This window comes from Diorhabda carinulata, chromosome Y (assembly GCF_026250575.1).
Source record: "Diorhabda carinulata isolate Delta chromosome Y, icDioCari1.1, whole genome shotgun sequence".
Taxonomy (NCBI): Eukaryota; Metazoa; Arthropoda; class Insecta; order Coleoptera; family Chrysomelidae; genus Diorhabda; species Diorhabda carinulata.
This window is the reverse complement of record NC_079473.1, coordinates 10196483-10217564: the sequence shown is the minus strand read 5'-3', so window position 1 is coordinate 10217564 and position 21082 is coordinate 10196483. Positions and strand designations below refer to the sequence as shown.

General features: G+C 34.4%; 3 protein-coding genes across 3 annotated transcripts; all 3 read left to right on the top strand.

Moving 5' to 3' along the window:
* The first annotated feature begins 210 nt into the window (after positions 1-210).
* Positions 211-1392, top strand: LOC130902918 (uncharacterized). The gene has a single exon (XM_057815203.1). The coding sequence runs from the start codon at positions 211-213 to the stop codon at positions 1390-1392; it is 1182 nt and encodes a 393-aa protein (XP_057671186.1).
* Positions 1393-1697: 305 nt separating this feature from the next.
* On the top strand, positions 1698-2630 carry LOC130902917 (uncharacterized). The gene has a single exon (XM_057815202.1). The coding sequence runs from the start codon at positions 1698-1700 to the stop codon at positions 2628-2630; it is 933 nt and encodes a 310-aa protein (XP_057671185.1).
* Positions 2631-3232: 602 nt separating this feature from the next.
* LOC130902916 (uncharacterized) lies at positions 3233-5275 on the top strand. Its single transcript, XM_057815201.1, has one exon. The coding sequence runs from the start codon at positions 3233-3235 to the stop codon at positions 5273-5275; it is 2043 nt and encodes a 680-aa protein (XP_057671184.1).
* The last annotated feature ends 15807 nt before the right edge of the window (positions 5276-21082 follow it).

The window sequence follows — 21082 nt, the reverse complement described above, 5'->3', positions numbered from 1 at the left end:
AATCCTTTGGTTCGTTAATGTTGAATTGCTTTCATATAGGCTTATAGATTAGAAATTTAACTAACAAGATTTAAATAATTATTTATCGTTACGATGTCGGAATTAGCGACTTCAATAAAAAAAAGAGGTACAATAAAGTCAAAATTAACACATTTTTCAAAGGTTTTAAGTAATTTATTAAATTCAGAAACAGTGACGGAGGTTGATGTAATGCAAATTGTGGAAAGAGTCGAAGCTTTAAAGGAGGTTAAATTTGAGTTCGAAGATATACAGGGTAATATTGAAAAATTAACGGAAGCTGCGGATTTAGATAATCAATTAGAATTACGGCATAAATTCGAGGATGAATATTTTAAACAAATAACGTTAGCAAAACGATTTTTGCGTGAACACGAAATTAAATCGAGTCCGAGTGATTCAACAAGTAGTTCGGAAAATAGTCCCGAAATTCAAACAAATGAGCATTTACAATCATTAAATAATGTTAGGTTACCAACAATAAATCTTCCAAAATACAGTGGCGTGTATCAGAACTGGCTAGAATTCAGAGACACTTTCTATTCGTTAATTCATGAAAATAAATCAGTCAGTAATATTCAAAAGTTTCACTATCTCAGAGCATCACTAGAAGGAGAGGCGGCTCTCGTCATAAAATCACTAGAGATATCAACGGCAAACTATGAGGTAGCGTGGAATGCATTATTAGATCGGTATGATAATAACAAGTTGCTAATTCACAATCATGTCAAATCATTATTTAGCGGTGAATCGGTAATGAAGGAATCTGCTAGCGGGCTGAGAAAACTTATAGATGATTTTTCTAAAAATTTGCGGGCACTGAGTCAATTGAATCAACCAGTATCGGAGTGGGATAGATTACTTGTTTTTTTGATTTCTACAAAATTGGATAATAGCACTTTGCGCGAGTGGGAAAATGTTAAATCAGATATAGAAAACCCTACTTTTAAAGATATAAAGGATTTTTTAAAGTCAAGAGCCGATATGCTAGAAATGATAGCACAGAATCAAACAGACAAGCGTAGAATTTCCAGCTCCAATACTAGGTCATTTTTAGTAACAGATAATCAAATTCGTACTCCAGTTTGTGTTTTATGCGAAGGGAATCATTATATTCATAATTGTCAGCAGTTCCTTAAGCTTTCGATAGAAGAACGCGAAGGTAAAGCAAAAGCATTGAAATTATGCACTAACTGTCTGAAAAAGGGTCATTATAGTAAGGTATGCCGACGTGGCACATGTATTAAATGTCATGGGAAACACAATACATTATTGCACAGGGAACGTAGAGCATGGTCGGCATCAGAGCAATCTAATGAAGTAACGGAAAAACGCAAAATCCGACAACAGATCAGCAACAACAAAATTCTGTAGTACTGTCTGCGTGCTGTTCTGTTGACCACGTATTTCTTTCAACGGCATACGTCCAGGTTTCAGATAACGATGGTAACTTTCATATTGCGCGGGCGTTGTTAGACAGTGGCGCGCAGTCAAGTTTCATGACTAAAGATTTATGCAAGCGATTAAAGTTAAAAACTCATAAAGCAAATATCACGGTTAAAGGCTTGAATAATATTTCGTCAAATGTTAAATTCAAATGTGAAGTGGGATTGAAATCCCTATATAACGATTATTGTTGTGCTAAGTGGTTTTTTGTTATCGATAAAATATCCGAAAATATGCCAGCAGTAAATGTTGATGTTTCAAAGCTAAAGGTGCCTGACCACATAAATTTAGCAGACCCAACCTTTTTCAAATCAAGCAAAATCGAAATTTTGATAGGAGCAGACATATTCTGGGAGGTCATCTGTGCTGGGCAGATACCTTTAGGCCGAAACAACCCCATACTGCAAAAAACTCAATTCGGTTGGATAGTATCCGGTCCAATCGGCGTAAAATCTAGTTCGGTCGCATGCAACTTTATACAAAATGACAATGTCGATACGGATATTCAAAAATGTTTGACTAAGTTTTGGGAAGTGAAAGAAACACCCTTAAAGTTACCAAGGTCGAATGAGGAAAATGCGTGTGAAGAACATTTTAAGCGATACACTAAACAAGATAAAGACGGGCGTTTTGTAGTAACGTTACCGTTTAAGGAGAATCCTGAAAAACTAGGAAGCTCACGGGAAATAGCAATAAAGCGATTCATGTCTTTAGAACGCAAATTAGAAGGGGACGCACGCTTGAAAAAATTATATGACGATTTTATGCGCGAATACGAGGATTTAAACCATATGAGTAGGATACAGGATACCGAAACTGACAAAAGTTCCTACTATATGCCTCACCATGGAGTTATAAAAAATGATAGCTTGACAATGAAGCTTAGAGTCGTTTTTGACGCGTCGTCGCCAACTTCTTCCGGATTATCGCTTAATAACTTACAATATGTCGGTCCCACCCTTCAACAAACTCTTTTTTCTATTTTGTTAAGATTTAGGCAACATGAATTGGTAGTAAGCGCGGACATTACAAAGATGTATCGCCAGATTCTAATAGAGCCCGAGCAACACCGGTTTCAGCGGATTTTATGGAGACAAAAGCCGAGTGATACGTTAACTACATACGAATTAAAAACCGTAACGTACGGTACAACAGCGGCATCATAAGTAATTTGGCAATACGGTGCTTATTTGAGCTGGCGAACGAAAACGAATGTAGATATCCAAAAGCAGCAGAAATTATTAAAACAGATTTTTATGTTGACGATCTCCTAAGCGGAGGGGATGATTTAGAGGAAACAGCTCAAATGTGTCTCGATATAAGTAACGTATTAAAACAAGGTGGTTTTCAACTGCGAAAATTTTATTCGAACAATCCAGACGTGTTGAAATATGTGGGTGATAATACTGAAAATCATCATGTAATTAATTTTGGAGGGGATGAAAATGCAAAAACATTAGGCATTATGTGGCAGCCTTCTGGCGATAAATTAGTGTTTAGTATATCTGACATATCTGAAACCAAGGTTTCTAAACGAAGCATACTTTCTAACGTCTCACAAATTTGAGACCCCTTGGGCCTCCTATCGCCAAGTGTCATTCTAATGAAAATATAGCTGCAAAAGTTGTGGCTGGAGAGTCTATCGTGGGACGAGGTAGTCCCAATAAAAATCGAAAGGTTTTGGAGTGAATTTAAGGCCGATTTGCCGATACTAAACTCCTTGAGCATCGCGAGACGCGCTATATGCCAAGGTGCTGTTAGGATCGAAATGCACGGATTTTCGGATGCGTCCGAAGATGCATTCGGATCTTGTATATACCTGAGATCTATCGACGCGAATGGTGAAGTGTTTACAAGTCTTCTATGCGCAAAGTCCAAGGCCGCACCGTTAAAGACCGTTACGCTGCCGCGACTCGAGTTAATGGCAGCCGTAACCTTAGTCAGATTGTCGAATGAAGTCAAAAGGTCATTACGTATAAAAATTGATCAGTGCGTTTACTGGTCAGATTCAACGGTAGTTTTGGGATGGCTGAAGCATCCACCCAATCAATTGAAGCCCTTCGTTGCTAATCGTGTCGCCGAAATCCAAGACTTGTCGGCAGCTGATAGCTGGCGTCACGTACCGACTAAAAGCAATCCCGCAGACCTCGTATCGAGAGGTGTAAAACCCAGAAATTTATTGAATAACTCGCTGTGGTGGGAGGGGCCTCCATTTCTAAAAGAAAGAAAGGAGAGCTGGCCTGAATGTCTTAACAAAAACGAAAATTTGCCCGATATTCGCAAACAAAAGGTTAATTTACTTATCTCGTGTTCAGAAAATGATTTTATTAAACATTTTTCGGACGTAAATAAACTCAAGCGAATCACCGCATATATAAGATGTTTCTATTTAAACTGTAAGGCCAAGGGAAATTCTGAACTAAGTAATAGTGGACCATTGGAAGTTTCTGAATTAGACGGTGCATTAAACTGTTTGACAAAATTATCGCAAGGCGAATTCTTTCATCGTGATATTAACAAATTGAACAAGAATAAACCTGCCGCTGACTGCAAAATTATTAGTCTTAATCCGTTTTTGGACCGCGATGGCATTTTACGAGTTGGCGGACGGTTAACCAATGCCAAATTTGCTTTTGAGAAAAAACACCCGGCAATTTTATCGTCTAAAAGTCATTTAGCCGAGTTACTAGTAAGGAACACGCATTTACGATTGATGCACGCTGGACCGCAGCACACGTTGGTTACGCTTCGTGAAAGGTTCTGGATTGTAGGCGGACGCACATTAGTTAAAAACGTTGTGCGAAAATGCATTCCATGTTTTAGGTATAAACCCACTCAAACTCAACCCATAATGGCGCCTTTACCAGAAATGCGTTTGAAATCGAGACATCCGTTTGAATTCGTCGGCGTTGATTATGCCGGACCTATGTCGATCAAAAATAAATCCGGAAGAGGATACAAGGTATCCAAAGCTTACATATGCCTCTTTGTTTGTTGCGTTACGAAAGCAGTACATACAGAGTTGGTGAGTGATCTTAGTACGGATGCTTTTCTGTTGGCTTTAAAACGATTTGTCTCCAGACGAGGCAAGCCCGCTTGTATTTACAGTGACAACGGCACAAACTTTGTAGGGGCCAACAATGCCCTAAAGGAACTGGGAAGGTTTATTATTAATAACGAAACAAATTTAACAAACTCCTTTCAAGCTGATGACATAACTTGGAAGTTTATACCTCCGCGATCTCCTCACTTTGGAGGACTTTGGGAATCGGGAATTAAATGTATTAAGTATCATCTAAGACGTGTTACAAAAGATTTGTCATTCACTTTCGAACAGTTGTATACTATATTGACCGAAGTGGAAGCAATTCTAAATTCTCAACCATTATCGCCCCTATCAGACTCTTCTCATGACCTTCATCCTTTAACACCATCACACTTCTTAATCGGTCGATCATCAAATGCTGCTCCTGAGCCTAACATAACCCACTTGCCGAGAAATCGGTTATCCATGTATCAGCATCTAGCCCAAGTTAAACAGCACCTTTGGAAAAGATGGAACAAGGAATATGTGAGCGAATTACAAACGCGAACCAAATGGAAATTTAACTACGACTCGCTCAAGGCAAACACATTAGTGCTACTAAAGGAGGACAACCAACCCCCAATGAAATGGAAACTAGGACGCGTGGAAGCCATTCATCTCGGCGCAGACGGCGTAGCAAGAGTAGCCACAATCCGTACCACTGACGGCCACGTAAAAAGATCTTTTGCCAAGATCTGCCCGTTGCCGCTTGACGACAAGGAGTAGTGAAAGACTAATGAACTGTGTTTTTTTTGCTCTTTTCGTGGTGACTACGTAAGTGTAATTGGCCTCATCGTTCTTTATGCAAAATCGACTTCTCTAGACTCTGATTCCATAGAACTGAACAGTTGAAACTTCTTTCAAAAGGTGCGAACAACGAGTGCAAAAAGAGATTCGATTGTTTTCCGTACTGAAACGTGGTAGTTTGTAACGTTATGTTATTAATACAGTTTTGATTATAACCTTAGAAAATATAGCTGATTTTTAGTAGATGTAAAATTGGGTTTGATTTCAAGTAAAAGAATATCAATCCTAAACACCTACCAAATATTTAAGTTTCTTAGATGTTTACTAAAACAATTTACCTACACAGCTTAGTGCTTAATATATACCAATATTTTTACAGAAGGCCACAGAGGCAGTTTTTGGTCAACAAACACAGCAAAGAAATGAAAATAATAATGATCTAAAAGTAATAGTTGAGGAGCAGCCTAAATGTAGTAGTAGTAAGATCATTTTCTGCCGTCGTTGGCGTTGGACTGCTATCATTTTGTTCTGTAATTTGAGGAATATCTGGTGGCGGAAAAAATTCAGTATTTATCTGTCTAACAGTAGCAGTAACCTCGGTACACAATCTACGATTCGCTTAAAATTTTTTGTCACTTTCCGCCGAAACGCAGAGCTGTGCTTTATTTTTTTCTAATTTCGTAACATAGCGATATTTTACAATAATAAATTAATGTTTATTACACTGCTGCTGCTCACTGCTCACAAACAACTGGTGTTAGTACTGTTAGCAGTATTAACTTTGTATCTTAATAATATATTCTTATTCGACAATCGACACCGGCAACCATTTTTCAATCGTCATCTGTAATAAGTTTATATATATAAGGGCAATTGATTTTACTTAAGGTAACCGATGTATATAAAAGAAATTGTTGTCCCTAACTTGGTTACCAAAAGTTTTTAATAGCTATTAAAAACTGGGCTAGCTATTAAAAATTGGGGATTATTAGTGTTTGTATATCCTAGGATATATAGGACTAATAATCCCCAATTTTTTAAATTGTGTTTAGAAACACTATTATATAACTCGGTGCCTATATAATTATCTAATTTAGGTAACGGAAAACCTTATATAAATTTGTTATAAAACACATTAGTAACAGTTACTACATGTTTTATTAAATGGTGATGGAAACAGTTATACCACTTCTTTATATACCCACAAGTTACAGAAATTTTATAAAACCGTAATATAACTGTGTTACTAAAGTTACTAAAACTTCGTAACGTTTTTATATAATTTCATTACCTTTATATAGTCTTTATATAACTAGGAATCACCATAAGTTACAGAAAATGTTTATTGGGAATCTAAGTGTATAATATAAAATAATAAAATAAAAATAATATTGAGGACAACAAGGAACAGGAAATAAGGAAATCAAAAACCGTACTTCACAATGAAGCAGGAATGCTTTGTGATCACTTCCCATTTCATCACACAGAATAGCAAAAAGTCGGGATTGCTTAGGCCGTGACTTAATGAAAGTTACAACCTTCAGTTCATAGCACGAGCACCATCAGTCGTCCATCCAATCCTTTTTGTCCGTTCTATTTCGATATCTGTAATTAAATCTTCGAGATATTTAAAAAAAATTTTCCCTTTGTTGGTTTTGACAATAAAGACTTGCAAAAAAGCAGTTCTTCTTTTAAGCTTTAATTGGGATCGAAACCTAACAAAGGCTAATAGATTAGCTTAGCAAGCGACTTCAGTACTTTCATTAAGTTGATGTGAAAAGTTTGTTTTAAAACTGTAACTGTGAATTTGACCGATATTTTTTGTTTCCTTTTCAGTGAATGAAACTTCAGATTCTACCCTACAGAGTGTTTGTTCCTTTTTTAGATATCAATACAAATAGGCGATATAATGCAATTGTAGCTTGTCTATTTTGCTCACCAGAAATTGCTGTTTTCATTACTGAGTGTGACTTTGAGAATAAGTTCGAGTAAGAGGTGAGAATGCTTATCATTTAATATTGTAATTAAATATTTAATTACAATAAATATATGTAAAAACTTATGATATACATGTTGTTTGGTTGATTGTACAATGAATCGACACTGAGAACATACACACAGTTTCCGAAAATTTGTTGAATGAACATATTACAAAAGTAAAAGTCCTTAAAGATACTATGAAGATAAGAAGAATATTCACATTGAGAAATCCAAGACATGTACTACTATTACCACACTCACTATTACACTGACTGACGCCTGTTTCGATGTTCTCCTATTCTCTGTTAGTATTTATGTGTTTTGTACAAAACAAAAAAATATTACCGAATATAATTTGATTTAAGATCGTCAGTTGATTGAATTAGTAAACTCACTCTCTACTCAATAACAACATTCTGTAGGCTAATGTAAAAGGCTTTTCTTGGGTGACGGGATGGTTAAAAATGTTTTTGATGAATTTAAATTTGAAAAATCTGTCTCCACTTTCATCAATAAATTTGATGCATTTTTTTATTAATTAGTTTTTCGCTACCACAAAGTCCTTGCAAAATGTAGTACCCAATAGGTCCCTTGCTTCGGGTAATTCATCAGTATTCATGTTTGTTTCCTGTTTCTTTTTTATTGGAACTTCAATACCAGTGACATCATTAGAACATTCTTCTTGTTGGTTACAAGAGTCTTACTCTTAGAACCACTTAAAGTTTCCAATGAGTGTAATAATTCAATTTAGGAAAATTTAGATGAAGCGGCTCTTTCAGACATCGTTATAAAATACAGAATATGCAATAAATATGCATGTTGATGAGTATGATTTACACAATCTAAATGCTTTTAAGAGGTTGGCAATATCTAATACTAATGAATGAATCACCTCTTCCCAAATAGTAATTACAAAGCTAGATCGATAAGTCCATCACTTTTTGAATTTTCCGCCTCCCAACTGAAACGGCAACACTGCACATGTCAATAAGCAGTGTTGTTTTATTACTATATCTATACACCAAAAAATTGCTAACAATAATTTATTCAAACTGTTTAAGTTATTTAAACAACTTTTTTTACAAACATTGAATATATTGTCAATATGCAGTGTTGAGAAACGTATCAATAGTTTGGGAGCTCAACAAGATTTGAAATTTTTATAAAAAAATTCATGTATCTTATATGAAAAAATAATCTAAATACCTTTAATTTCGAACACATATGTAAACATTTTTCTTCAAAACAATTAAAAAACACAATTAAGATTATTACTTCATCAAAAGGTTTGTGATAACCTTTTCAGAATGTAAATAAATGATTCTGTTAATGTAAAACGGTCGATTAAACTCAGATTCTGGTCCACATTTCTTAGAACCACATTTTAAGCGTTCTCTAAAGCAACCATGGCATGACTGTTAAATTCAAGCAGTCACAAAAATCTATTTCTAATTTATTTTCATAAGATGTTGACGGCATTGCCGCGACAAACGGGATTGATGTTCTTCGTGGAAGAATATCGTTATTTTTCTGCAATTTGTACACTAGTGTCTCTGGATGGCGATAGACTTGCGGAACCATATCGAAATGGTTTTTTTCATTTATTTCAATCAGTGTCATATACCGATTCGATGTCGGTAAAATTGCGGAATCAAGTCGCCATGATCTTTCTCTATTTATATCAGTTTGTGAAAAATTTTGACTGGATGCTGTAGGTCTGACGGATTTAAATCGGATTAATCTTTTTCTTGAAAGCAGTTTTGTTGTAAGTGAATATAGATATATTTTCGAGATCAAATCTTACTTTCTTCTTTTTTGGAGGGCTAACGTTTTCATTCAATGCTCTGACTGACACTGGAGATTGACGGTATTGCGGAATTATACCGATACATCTTAACTAGACATGATTTTTTCCTTGGAGGTTTATCGTTATTTTCTTAAATAAAAATATTTTCAAGAAAAAAATTTTGAATAGATTTGTTAGAGTGAAATATTTTTGAGTGTTTAGATATTGTTCAAGTGACATATTAGTCTTAGTTTTAAATTTTTAGAAAATCCTTTTTATATTTATTGTATATCGACTCTGGAATAAAATTGAAATACAAGGAGATGTGGAATTCGGTGAATATTATAAAGTTAAAATCATTACTCGGATGTTGAAAGATTATAAGGAAAGCAGTAGTCAAAAACAAGATGAAAGCAAGAAGAAGAGCAATGATGAGGAAAATGATGCTGAAAACAAAAAACAAGAAACAGAAAAGTCAAAAGTGTAAAAGAAGAAAGAAAGACTTTCAGACTGATGTAACCTTTTGATGAAGTAATAATCTTAATTTTGTTTTTTAATTGTTTTGATGAAAAATGTTTACATATGTGTTTGAAATTGAAGGTATTTAGATTATTTTTTCATATAAGATATACATGAATTTTTTTATAAACATTTCAAATCTTATTGAGCTCCAAAACTATTGATACGTTTACCTCCGTGCCCTTGCTGTTCTTCACACGAGTTTTTTTTGACATATAGTCAATTCAGATTTAATCAATATATTCAATGTTTATAAAAAAAGTTGTTTAAATAACTTAAGCAGTTTGAATAAATTATTGTTAGCAATTTTTTGGTGTATAGATATAGTAATAAAACAACACTGCTTATTGACATGTGCAGTGTTGCCGTTTCAAAAAGTAATGGACTTTATCGATCTAGCTTTGTAATTACTATTTGGTAAGAGGTGATACATTCATTAGTATTAGATATTGTCAACCTCTTAAAAGCATTTAGCTTGTGTAAATCATACTCATCAATATGCATATTTATTGCATATTCTGTATTTTACATCAGTAAATCGGAAAGATCCGCTTCATCTATATTTTCCTAAATTGGATTATTACACTCATCTGAAATTTTAAGTGCTTCCAAGAGTGAGACTCTCTTATAACCAATAAGGAAAATGTTCTAATAATGTCACTGATATTGAGGTTCCAATAAAAAATGAAAACAGGAAACAAACATGAATACTGATGAATTACCCGAAGCAAGGGACCTATTGGGTACTTCATTTTGCAAGGACAAAGAAAAACTAATTTACAAAATAAAAATGCCTTGAATTTATTCGTGAAAGTGGGAACAGATTTTTAAAATTTAAAAGCTTTTTATATTTCCCGGTTCAATTAGTTAGTAATGTTGCTCGACTTCGAGATAATGAAGGAGTTAGAGCGGAAACAAAAATTAAAACAATACATATTTTCTACGAAAAGGGTTTTAGGGATCTGAAATATTTGAGTTTATCTACTCGAAAATAACGTTTTCATCACTTTAGGGTTATGTAACACACAATACCAATTTGTTGGGGTTTATCTAAGAGATATAAAAATTTTAAATTGTTCACAATATTCAGTACAAAATGAGTAATTATTGAACTTACCACTGAATTTGGAAGTTGTTCTAATTCAATCTGAGTAATGATAGATATCTAATCAAATTACATATTTTGTTCAATGCCTTTAGTGAGATTACTACTTTAATCAACTGACGATCTTAATGAAATTATACTCGGTAATATTTTTTTGTTTTGTACAAAACACATAGAGACTAACGGAGAACATCGAAACAGGTGCCAGACAGTCGAATCACAGTGAGTGTGGTAATAGTACTACATGTCTTGGATTTCTCAATGTGAATATTCTTCTTATCTTCATAGTATCTTTTAAGGATTTCTACTTTTGTAATATGTTCATTCAACAAATTTTCGGCAGCTGTCTGTATGTCCTCAGTGTCGATTCATTGTACAATCAACATGTATACCATAAGTTTTTACATATAATTATTGTATTTAAATATTCATCTTTATTATTTCTATTCGAAGTATTATCTGATGTGGAGTTGTCAGTATTGGTATTCGTTTTCTTAATGCTTCTTTTACATATGTCAATTTGTCACTGTGCAATCCAATCAAACGAAGACTACGAAGAAGTAGAAGAAGAGAAGTTGGACGAAGTATAAGGAGAATAGCAGAAAGATACTTTTGAGTGGCGGTGTCGTGATTTTTAAAAAAATTCTGTCGGAATTCAAATTTCCGTTCTAATTTTTGATAAAAATTTGTTAATTTTCTAAATAAAGTTTGTTGAAAAAATCCAATTTTTTAAATTTAAATAAATTTCCAAAAAAATTAAATTATATTGTCTTAAAGCGTCATAAATATGAGTAATTCCATGATTAGTACGTTGACCACAGATCCAATCATTTTTATGCCCGTTTCCGTCAATTTGATGCCCAATTCCATTTGGCACAAAAATTTCATAAATATGACTAAATTCATTATTCAACTATCAAGCCGATAATTTTTCTTATGTCCAAGTCAATCAATTTTATCTATTTTTCAATATAAAACAACTTGAAAATAGCAATTTTTTTCGCGTAATTTCGATGCACAAATATAAGATTCTCAACATTTTTTTCCGCTACAATTAGGGTAGAATATTGTTGCGTATCGTAAAAAGAATAGAAAAGAAAAACAGCAGTGAGCGAAGAATTACTTAAACTAAAAAAATTTGGTTGTTGTAACATACTTGTATTTTCTAAAATTAATATTCATCATAATAGAAGAGTGATAGTAAATTGACGAAAGTTCGACTCGGAAAATGTGAGAACCAACCTGGAAAGATCGGAAGCAGACGAGTACTTGATTTTCAATTTTTACTGAACAACCTATTTCAAGAAAAGTTGTGGATTTAACGGATAAAAGTGTGGACAACTGTTGACTCGTTTTTCCTGAATTCTCTGTATCTGAGTTGAGAAGCTTTGTGCATATCCATTTACTCTGCTTGGAATTGAAGGTAAGGTTATTCCAAGTTTCTCAGACAGAACTAAGACATCGAATGAGAACTCTTACGACAGAATAGAGTGCAGGAAAGCACAATCATTACTTCCTCTACCTTCCGTTGAACTATCAAGAGTTTCTAGAAGAGCGGGGAGTGCAGGAAGTTGTTTCATTAAGGTCAAAACGGCTTCAATCGGAGATATGGAAAGTTGCTGTATACTGCAAGAGGTTATATCTTCGAAATTCTGGTTTGGACTTTCCTAATTATTCCATTCATTTTCATCTGCCATTTTTGTGAAAAACTCTATATTCTTTTCGATTCGATTTACTTCAGCGTGAATTCTGAAGCTAGATATACTGTTAAATTTCCTTGGCCGAAACAACTCCCAGTTGCATCTATAATTTCATCTTCTATATGATACGTTTTGGACACAACATAAAATCATCATTTAATAATTGGAATAAGCTTAATTGAGGTACAATCTACGAATCGGTTTTTGTTATGGATATTTAGCGTCAGTATTTGAAGTAACTTTTCTTAATTTCAAAACTTTCCCATTTTCTGAACAATTCTCGTATTCAATGGCAAACAGAAACATTATCTAAATAGTTTTAGTTTGAAAATAACTAGGTATAAGACATCAATCAATCCAAAATATAAGTCGAATTCACTTTATTTACAATCCAAATTACAAATATATCTATGGAAATTTAAATACCCGAATTTGATCGACGGTTATTGAACAAAGTCATGGAACATTCTAATCCCGGAGCTTTTGGCGAACATTATCTAATCCAAGTGTATTTCGAACTAGAGTTTCCATAGATAATCCAATTGTTTTATCCTAATTTCACAAAATCTGGTTGCAATTGTGAAGAATCAGCGATCAATGTCTAATTTGGCAGGGAATCAATTGAACTACTCATATTATTGGTTGTTATACTAATAGATAGAGTATTGTCAATATTCTCAGTAGTTCTAGAATCACTAATTTCATTTATTATTTATTCTGCTACTTTTTAATTTTTTTCTGTATCCTTATATTCTGCTTGATTGCGATTGGTTTTTTCTATCAGATCACCAGATGCAACATTTTCCTACAGACAAATTTAGAAATTACTATATTTAAAATTGGTATTTTCATCTTACCTCTTCATTCGCAAAGTTATCCTCAAAACCACTTGATGAAGGACTGGCTTTTCCACTACATTCACTTTGTGATTGCTCTTCTTCTAATAGACTTTCCGTTGTTAAATTGATCATTAGAGCTGTACGCAATAGCAGAACATTGTAAAATAAAGTGTTAAGACAAACCTGCTAATTTAAAGAAGACTACACTGTTCATATTCCTTTTATTATTCGAAGTCCAGATGATAATTTTGTTTTTTCTTTTGCTGTAAAAACGAGATATTTTTTTATATAGCATATTTGTCTTCTGAGTAGAAAGGTAGAATAAATCTTTTATTTTAATCATGACAACGTTAAGTTCTGTAGGTAGAATTGGTACAACAATACGCATGCAAAACGCAAAATTATAAAAGTTTTACATTTGTTTTTCTTATGACGGCGAACCGAGGAGAACTCGTTAGGTTCTACGTGGTTTTTGAGGGAGGAAGTGAAGAAATTAAGAGAAAACTACAAACCACTCAAAGTGAAGACAACGAATATAGTGGTGAAAATTGTACTGAAAAGCGAAGAACCGATTTATGAGCGACCAAGAAGACTATCGGCACCCGAAAAAGAAGAAGTAGATAGACAGATAGAGGAATGGTTAAAAGATGGAATAATCAAACAGAGTTGTTCAGATTTCGCTAGTCCTATTGTACAAGTGAGAAAAAAGGATGGCCGAACCAGAATTTGTTGCGATTATCGGAAATTAAATAAAAATATAATACGCGATAGATTTCCACTTCCCCTTATTGAAGATGTCCTAGACAGCTCACAGAGAGCAAAGATATTCAGCACCCTTGAATTGAAAAATGGATTTTTTCATGTACCTGTTGAAGCAAGCAGCACAAAATATACTTCTTTTGTAACGCCGATTAGTCAGTACGAGTTTATGAAATGTCCATTTGGAATGTGTAGTAGTCCAGCAGTTTTCCAACGATTCATCGCTCATGTCTTCAGGGAGTTGACTGCTAGAATGTACGTTATATACTATAGTAGGGGAGCCCAAGCGGGGATTTCGGGATTTACTAAAGCGCGGCAGATTAATATACAGGGCGATACCTTGTATCCGGTTAAGTACCTCCACCAAATATGAGCCCCATATATAAGGCCGCCCGTGAAGGATAAGCGATCAGATTAGTAAAAAAAAATTGATCATTAGAAATTCTTGAGCGCGTCAGATTAAGGTAGGGTGAGTTAATTACATGCTAAGAAGTGTATTTTCCACTAATCTGACAATTTGAGAGTGACGTAAAGAAAGGGGAAGGCAGCAAAGTTGTAAAAAAAACGTCATCTCGACATTCTCGAGCGTAGCCAAATTTTTTTTTTTTTTATTTTGAAGGAAATAATTCAAGGATAACGAAAACTATATAATCTGACGATTTTCGCGAGCCGAAATAATAAAAAGCTGTCGATAAAGTTTAATGCGTTCAGCTGGATGATACCTAAATGATCACAGAGACTCGTTCGTGGCGTGATATTTATCAACGTGTTTCCAACGTTTCGATTTATTTTGTTAATTTAATATTAGTAATTTGACTTAAAGTTTATAAACATTTAATATGAGTGATATTATTTTAAAGTGCGTATTTTGTGGTGAAACAACTTTACAAAAAACAATTAAATTTACATTAGAAAAATTTAAAAAATTGAAAAAAAAAATTTTTTTATGAGATTAGGCGATTCCCTTTAGATAATCGTCAGATTATGAGACAGCACGTCAAGAACGCAAAGATGAACAACATATATCTTAATCTGACGCGCTTGAGTATTTCGAAATGGTCAATTTTTTTTGCACATTATAATAATGGCCGCGAGTTTGCGTCAGATCGAAATCGTCAGATTATTGAATGAGAGCTTTTTTTTTGGTGCACTCAACACCCCCTTAGAAAACCTGACGCGATCTATTAAATTTTTTTTTTCATTTTTAACCCTTACGTACAATCACCCGCATCATGCAAATGATCAGATTAACATACGTACAGTATTAAAAATACGTAGGGCATTGATGCTATCAATATCTGACGCGCTCGAGTATGTCCATGCAACAGTATTTTTATACATATTTAAAAATCTATAGCCGCTTTCTCCACCGATGAAAAGGTATATATTATATAACATTTTTTCTTTTTATCATCTAAACTTTGCAACCTAATAGGTCTCTATGACGCTCGAATAAATCCCCATTTAGAATTGTAGGCTCCCCTACTACTACATGTTATCATCTTGAGTGCGAACGAAGAGGAGGGGATGGGAAGACTAAAACTTGTATTAAAGACAGCTGCAGAATATGGACTAGAAATAAAAAAGAAAAAGTGACATTCCAAAGAATATGCAGACTTAAAAAATAATAATAAAAGTCCACGAGATAGGAAATTTTTTAAAGAAAAAAACACAAGGAGTAGTAAACAAGGAATTTTACATACCAAGACTAAAAGACAAAATAGAAACGATTAAAAATAACTGTATACCTTGTATATTATGGAATAAAAAGGAAGGAAAGAAAGAATGAATGCTTCATCCTATACAAAAGCTAGAAGGTCAGCTAGAGACGTATTATGTCGACCAATTAGGACCAATGAAGTGAAAAAAAATTATCAGCACATTTTTGTGGTAGTTGATGACTTTTCCAAATTTGTGTGGCTTTACCCAACAAAATCAACCACGACGAAAGAAGTGACATGTTGTATTGAAAAATAGCGTAAAATATATCACCTCGTCCTGTACGAAAGAAAGAAGGAATGCTTCATCCTAAAATCAACCACGACGAACGAAGTGATATGATGTCAGCGTAAAATATTTGGAAGCCCGTCAAGGATAATATCTGACAGAGGATCCGCGTTCCGTTCTGAAAAATTCGAAAACATGCGTTAACAACTTGTGGAGTCCCACGAGGTAATGGACAAGTGGAAAGGGTAAATAGGACCCTTATACCAGTCTTAACAAAACTCAGTTTGGAAGAGCCAGGAAAGTGGTACAAATACGTTGACAAAGTACAGACTGCCTCGAATTCGACCTATCAGCGAAACATAAGTACCACACCCTTTGAAGTATATACATCTAATCCAAAATTGAAGAGAAAATTTTTAGATCGTCACAAAATTGTTAAGAAAACAACCCTAGGCAACCAAGAAATTCCTTTAGTTATTTATTGCGTTATGCAGTTCTGTGTTGATACTAGGATGTATTGAAAAATTCTTAGCCTACTATAGAACCAAACAAAATTTCAATGTCAAAATATTTTATTACGCAACCAGACCTCCACACCTTTTATTACCTCTTCGTTGGGAGAAAATTTACGACCTATTGAACTTTTTTTCAGTTGAGTGGTCAGTAATGTCGAATAGTAATCTCCAGTTATTGTTCTACCCTTATTAAAAAAATCAATCATAATTACTCCATGGCAATCCCAAAAAACTGGAGCAAGAACTTTTCCAGCACATTTTTGGACACGAAACTCCTTAGGTCTGGGAAAACGAGAGTGTCGCTATTCCATCCATTGTTGCTTTGTTGTCATAAACTGTATCGATATTTTCGCGGACTGACACAGGGCTGGCCTTCCCGATCGGACATCATCTTACCTCGTAAATCTGCTCACCTCTTAACACTTCTAAATACAGGTACTTGATGATGGCTCAATACTCCAATTTTTCGATTTTCACAATTTCGGTGGACATATTTATTCTTTCAATTTATTGCGTAACTCTGGTTTACGTCTTTGACGTAAAACTTAACACTGACACTTTTAATAAGTTATCGTTCGGTATGCTATGGTAACGCAATATTTTGGTTATGCATGGAACTGGTCTAGGCTACCAACTTATCAATACATGTCGTATAGTTCAAATCGGGGACGACAATTACCCTCCACTTTGGGATTCTTAAATATTTGAGGTTACCTACTCGAAAATAACGTTTTCACCACTTTAGGGTTATGTAACACACAATACCAATTTGTTGGGGTTTATCTAAGAGATACAAAAATTTTAAATTGTTCACAATATCCAGTACAAAATGAGTAATTATTGAACTTACCACTGAATTTGAAGTTGTTCTAAGTCAGTCTGAGTAATTATAGCTAGTATTTCCTTCAAGAAATAATCCATTGATAATTTGCAGTTATTACAAATACCAAAAACAGTTGAATCACCTCTTCCTGTAGTTTTTTGTATCTTTCGACCAAATGGATCAAATTCCATATTTTTTTCAATGCCTCTAGTGAGTTACTAATTCAATCAACTAACCATCTGAAATCACCTTTGCATTGATAAATTTCGCAAATCATGCAACTTGGAATTTCGTCAAAATGGTCCAATACAACTCTGGTTAGCAAAAAGATATCGAAACAAATTATATATCATTAAAAAATCTACACTCCAGCGATATTTATAAAAAAACAAAAGCTTCCTATCACTTTTACTTTTTTTTAAACGCATAAATTGTTATAATAATATGAATATTGGAAAATTAGATTGGATGTAAGTAATTTACAAAAAGTTTTTGTCATAATAGTATAGCAAGACAGCAATACAAAAAATGAGATCGGGATTTTTTATGACAGCTATATATATTATTAAGGAATAGAATACTGTTCCCCTATCGTTATCTCAACGTTTTTGCTTCTATTAGATTGATTTGATAACAACATACTTTCAACTGGTTGTTGAGGAGCTAAAAAAATAAAACATAAGTGTGTGGGTATGTGTCATTAGAAACAGCATTAACAGCATTACATCACCCAATTCAAACAAACATGTTTCTTGAATATTCAACAACTCTAAAATACCTTTGACATGGAGTACAATAAACCATTAAGTTGCATTACAATGTATTCGCTAAGCTAAATTTACACTCAACCATGTCATATGCATGCAGGACTTTTCAAGAAAATTCTTCATTAATCATTCAGTTTCATTGGCAGATTTAGTGTTGAATTCGTATAAAGTGATTAAAGTGATGAAATGGTAAGTGACTTGAAAGTTCTTATTTAAAAACTGGTAAGACAATAATTTGAAATAATGATGAAAACATTAGTTATTTTTTTTCAGACTAGTTTGAGATTTTCAAAGGAAGTCACCTAAAATACTTAACAAATTATATGATTTAATATCAAATATTGTTGGGCAACTACAAATTTTTTTGAATGAAAGTAAATTTATGGGAAAGTATTGATATTTAGAGAAATATCAACATTACTGGCAACATTTTTCATCAATTCATTGTAAACTACAAGTTACTTATTCTTCACAATTGGGGTAGGGTTTCTTTAAAGAATTTAACCAAACAAAAATTACTCAATATTTTATTTTCTTACCTCAGAAATATGAATAAAACAAGTAAGATGAGTCAGAACAATACGAGGATCTTTTCTATCACATATTTATTGTGCAGAAATACCACAGTTCATTTGAATGATCTTTATCTTGCAACTCCATAAGTTAGGTACTCCAAAGCTACTAAAGGTCCCCATGTGAATCCATCCAAACGCTTCTATTAAATCAATCATTATATATAGGTAAATATTTAAAAAAAGTGTTGTTGGGATTGTTTTATCAAATTTCCAAAAATTTTACCTAAATGATAAAATCACTGCAAAAATCTTCAAAACCGGGTGGATGCGGTTCTCTAGTTGCTACTTCAATAATCTAATTTTTTTGTTGTAACATTAACAGACATTACAATACAAACTTCCAGGCCCAGTTCAGATCAAGCTACCATAGTGGAATTGGTGAATATGTTAAGAGTATGTACAATTCTTTTTTATTAGAGGCCATTTTTGTAACTTAGAAATCACGCTCCTTTACCTAAAAATCGATGTTGCTTGCCATATGCGCACCCTGTGCACACATAATTATTCCAGTCATCAACATACTTGATCCCTTTCCTTTTCAGTATGTCCCTCACATACTTCACGTTTTGATGGGCGAGTCTTTCATGCCATACTTTGATCGACTGAACCATCAAACTTGTCTCTTCTTCCTGTCCTTCTCTTCTGAGCATCATTTTGTATAAATTTCCTTTACGCCTTGCTACTGCCACAACCTCGTTGCTTTTTTTACAATGGAATGTCGACTCGTTTTCATCTGCCTTCTGTACATGTCCCTTGTCTAACATATGACTGACTGAGAAAAGATTAAAGTTGAGATTTGGTACATAGATCACATCTTCAAGCACCATTGGATACCACTTTTGACCATCAAAAGCCTCCATCTCAATGATCCCGACTGCAACGCCATCTAGCCTAGTTGAATCTCCTTTCACAATTGGGATTGGCTCGTCCAGCTCGACAAGCTGTACAAACCATTCTCGATAAGACGTCATGTGTTGACTGGCTCCACTGTCTTGATACCATGAAGTTGCCCTGTCCTGCGAGATGTCGTTGTCCACTGTCGAGAGAGCTGTGGTCAAAAATGCCTTCTTGGGTTTTCCATTTGCTGACTTATTTCCTTCTTCTCGGGATGGACAATCCTTTGCGAAGTGGCCTTTCTGCTTACAATTGTTACATGAGTATTTCTTCTTGCAATACTCAATGTACTTCTGACATGCCTTTCCTCTGCACTCCTTGATCACGTGACCTGGCTTCCCACATTTGTAACATGTGAACTGTGACTTGTCCTGCTTGCTCGACGACTGCCCTTGTTTTCCACGTTTTGCCATGAGAGCGTTACTGGTACTGCCCTCTGCGTTTGTCGTCGGTTCTCTAAGCTGCTCGTCCTCAAGTCTCAGACGTTCGATGAGTGTGTCCAAGTTCTTTGCATGTCCCGTCACATTGTTCCACGCAGTTCTGAAATGTGCCAGTTTTGGCGGTAAGACACTCAAAATCCTCGTCATGACCCAACTTTCCCTCATTGGATCTTTTTCAGTTGACAATTCCTCTGCCAAGTCCATGATCTCCATACAGTTCTCTATTGCTGACTTGCTCTCATCATGCTCAAAGGTAAAGAATTTGATTCGGGACGTTTCTAAAGTTACATCAGTCTTTGTACCATATAAACTAACTAATTTGTCTATCATGTCTTTGGAAGTTTTACAATTAGCAATTTTGTTAGCTATCTTACTGTTTACATTTAAACCTATCAGTGTTTGAGCTTCGACATCTTTCTTTGTCCAAGCTGAAACAGTTGCATCTGACGCAGCACCTGCTGGTCTGACTTTCGTGCCTGATACAATCTTAAGCAGGTCTTTGTTCTTAAGTGCTAGGTTTAATTTAAATCGCCAAGAAATAAAATTGACATTCCCCTGACTATCTTCACTTAACATCTCCACCTGAGATTTTACAGTATCCATTTTGCATTTAAATTCTACAATTTGACTGACTTCTGACAATTTTTAAATAAACAAAATGAATTTACAATCTTTCGTGGCGATTTTCTGACTTAAAATGACTTGCGTGTGCGTTGTTCAACGTTGACTTGCTGTGCGAGCCGGATGTGGTCGCCTGACTGCGTGCCTGTTCTGACGTTTTGAACTGCTTTCTGGACTTCGCCGTCGCTTTCCTGGCTTTATTTACAACAAAACCCTTTTACAGCTGCCCTGGGCCCATAACCTGTTGTTAATTTACAGTGGGTTTTGGGTTTGTAGTTGCAAATAAATTGAGTCCAATCTTGATCTATGTTCGATTTATTGAACAGGATTTCAAAGTGCGTTCAATTAACAATAATAACGGAATAACAATTTCGGAGCACGTTTTTCTTTCGCCTTTCTTTTCGCTTGTGTCACTATTACATGAAACTGTCAAAAGGTGCTTATCGCCTACTAATTTTTAATAAAATCAGAATACATTAGATTACATAATTACCAACTTTGACTCTATATAAAACA

What these genes read in the sequence shown, in the direction of transcription:
- LOC130902918 (XM_057815203.1), top strand. Translation starts at nt 211, where the DNA reads ATGCAAATTGTGGAAAGAGTCGAAGCTTTAAAGGAGGTTAAATTTGAG.
- LOC130902917 (XM_057815202.1), top strand. Translation starts at nt 1,698, where the DNA reads ATGCCAGCAGTAAATGTTGATGTTTCAAAGCTAAAGGTGCCTGACCAC.
- LOC130902916 (XM_057815201.1), top strand. Translation starts at nt 3,233, where the DNA reads ATGCACGGATTTTCGGATGCGTCCGAAGATGCATTCGGATCTTGTATA.